Source organism: Pristiophorus japonicus, chromosome 1, assembly GCF_044704955.1.
Source record: "Pristiophorus japonicus isolate sPriJap1 chromosome 1, sPriJap1.hap1, whole genome shotgun sequence".
Classification (NCBI taxonomy): domain Eukaryota; kingdom Metazoa; phylum Chordata; class Chondrichthyes; family Pristiophoridae; genus Pristiophorus; species Pristiophorus japonicus.
Window position 1 is genome coordinate 73,740,894 of NC_091977.1, and position 3,012 is coordinate 73,743,905.

General features: G+C 46.2%; 1 protein-coding gene across 1 annotated transcript; it reads left to right on the top strand.

Moving 5' to 3' along the window:
- The first annotated feature begins 1,890 nt into the window (after positions 1-1,890).
- LOC139269770 (putative nuclease HARBI1) lies at positions 1,891-2,688 on the top strand. The gene has a single exon (XM_070888427.1). The coding sequence runs from the start codon at positions 1,891-1,893 to the stop codon at positions 2,686-2,688; it is 798 nt and encodes a 265-aa protein (XP_070744528.1).
- The last annotated feature ends 324 nt before the right edge of the window (positions 2,689-3,012 follow it).

Sequence of the window (3,012 nt, forward strand, 5' to 3'; positions counted from 1 at the left end):
GGGAGGTAGTGCTGGACAGACTAATGGGACTGAAGGTAGACAATTCCCCTGGTCCTGATGAAATGCATCCCAGGGTATTAAAAGAGATGGCGGAAGTTATAGCAGATGCATTTGTTATAATCTACCAAAATTCTCTGGACTCTGGGGAGGTACCAGCGGATTGGAGAGCAGCTAATGTAACGCCTCTGTTTAAAAAAGGGGGCAGGCAAAAGGCAGGTAACTATAGGCCGGTTAGTTTAACATCTGTAGTGGGGAAAATGCTTGAAACTATCATTAAGGAAGAAATAGCGGGACATCTGGATAGGAATAGTGCAATCAAGCAGACGCAGCATGGATTCATGAAAGGGAAATCATGTTTAATTAACTTACTGGAATTCTTTGAGGATATAACGAGCATGGTGGATAGAGGTGTACCGATGGATGTGGTGTATTTAGATTTCCAAAAGGCATTCGATAAGGTGCCACACAAAAGGTTACTGCAGAAGATAAAGGTACGCGGAGTCAGAGGAAATGTATTAGCATGGATAGAGAATTGGCTGGCGAACAGAAAGTAGAGAGTCGGGATAAATGGGTCCTTTTCCGGTTGGAAATCAGTGGTTAGTGGTGTGCCACAGGGATCAGTGCTGGGACCACAACTGTTTACAATATACATAGATGACCTAGAGGAAGGGACAGAGTGTAGTGCAACACAATTTGCAGATGACACTAAGATTAGTGGGAAAGCGGGTTGTGTAGAGGACTCAGAGAGGCTGCAAGGAGATTTGGATAGGTTAAGCGAATGGGTTAAGGTTTGGCAGATGGAATATAATGTCGGAAAGTGTGAGGTCATCCACCTTGGGGAAAAAAACAGTAAAAGGGAATATTATTTGAATGGGGAGAAATTACAACATGCTGTGGTGCAGAGGGACCTGGGGGTCCTTGTGCATGAATCCCAAAAGGTTAGTTTGCAGGTGCAGCAGGTAATCAGGAAGGCGAATGGAATGTTGGCCTTCATTGCGAAAGGGATGGAGTACAAAAGCAGGGAGGTGTTGCTGCAACTGTATAAGGTATTGGTAAGGCCGCACCTGGAGTACTGCGTGCAGTTTTGGTCACCTTACTTAAGGAAGGATATACTAGCTTTGGAAGGGGTACAGAGACGATTCACTCGGCTGATTCGAGAAATGAGGGGGTTACCTTATGATGATAGATTGAGTAGACTGGGTCTTTACTCCTTGGAGTTCAGAAGGATGAGGGGTGATCTTATAGAAATATTTAAAATAATGAAAGGGATAGACAAGATAGAGGCAGAGAGGTTGTTTCCACTGGTCGGGGAGACTAGAACTAGGGGGCACAGCCTTAAAATACGGAGGAGCCAATTTAAAACCGAGTTGAGAAAGAATTTCTTCTCCCAGAGGGTTGTGAATCTGTGGAATTCTCTGCCCAAGGAAGCAATTGAGGCTGGCTCATTGAATGTTTTCAAGTCACAGATAGATAGATTTTTAAGCAATAAGGGAATTAAGGGTTACGGGGAGAGGGCGGGTAAGTGGAGCTGAGTCCACGACCAGATCAGCCATGATCTTGTTGAATGGCGGAGCAGGCTCGAGGGGCTAGATGGCCTACTCCTGTTCCTAATTCTTATGTTCTTATTTTGTTTATTTAAAAATGGGCAGACATCGTGAAAAATCAGGAACACGTGAGAGAAGCAGCAGCATTTGGAGGAGAAGAGTTTAAAAGAAAGAAGGCCTTTTAGGGTCCATTGGTTGGATCTGAGTATATTGGAGGAGATCTCTGTCCATTACAATGGGGCCTGCATTATCTCAGCCTGTATTGCTGACAGCTTTTCTAATGCAGGATGCAGATGGCAGAATGTTAATTGAACAAAATTGTCAGGGTGATGTCGTAGGTCGGAGAATGAGAAGGGTTATTAGGAGGAGGAGCAGGCCTTACCCGCCAAGGAATTTGAGTGCAAAGCGCTCATACTTGGACCTGACCGAGCGACTGTGTGGTCGAAGGCTGCGCTTTAAAAAAGAGGTTCTAAATGAGATTTACCAGCTCATTAAGGCAGACCTGCAGCCCAGTTCCACCTACATTACTGCACTCTCTGTGGAGGAGAAGGTCACTGCGGCACTTTCCTTTTATGCGTCTGGCTCTTTTCAGTCATCAGCTGTGGACATATGCTGCATATCCCAGCATGCTGCACATACCAGCATTCATCAGGTAAATGATGCACTGTATGCACACAGAATGGATTTTATTAAGTTTCCAATGACCACGGAGGCACAGAGTGAGAGGGTGTTGGGGTTTTGCATGCATCGTCGGCTTCCCAAAGATTCAGGGTGCTATGGACTGTACCCATATTGCAATGAAAGCACCATTACAGAAGCATACCAAAACCGTAAGGGATTCCACTCCCTCAACATGCAGCTGGTCTGCGACCACTTACAGCGCATCATGGCAGTAAATGCCAACTTTTCAGGGAGCATCCATGATGCTCATATCTCACATGAGAGCACTGTGTCCGACCTGTTGAAGTCTCAGCCACAAGGAAAATGGTGGTTGCTCGGGGACAAAGAGTACGGCCTCGCCACCTGGCTCTTGACCCCCATCCGGAACCCTTGGACACAAGCCGAGCAACGATACAAGAAGAGCCACATAGTCACACGTAATATTATCGAAAAGACAATTGGAGAGTTGAAGCAAAGTTGTTGATGCCTGAACCACTCTGGAAGCAGGCTGCAATACCAACCTGAGCAAGTTGCTCAGTTCACAGTGGTGTGCTGCATGTTGCATAATTTAGCAATCATGCAGGGACAGGAATTGCAACAGGGGATTGTGGGACCACCTGAGGAGAGAGTGCAGCTGACGGAGGAGGAAGAAGAGGAGAATGAGGGTAGGTGGGAGGATGAGGAGGAGTGTGACAATAAAGCTATGGCACCCCCACCACCATTGCGTATGCCTCGAGGAGAGTACGCCAGCGCAAGATTGTTACGCCAACAGTTCATAAATGAACACTTTGCTTAAATGTGGAGAATT

Coding starts and splice junctions, on each gene's coding strand:
- LOC139269770 (XM_070888427.1), top strand. CDS start 1,891: ATGAGAAGGGTTATTAGGAGGAGGAGCAGGCCTTACCCGCCAAGGAAT.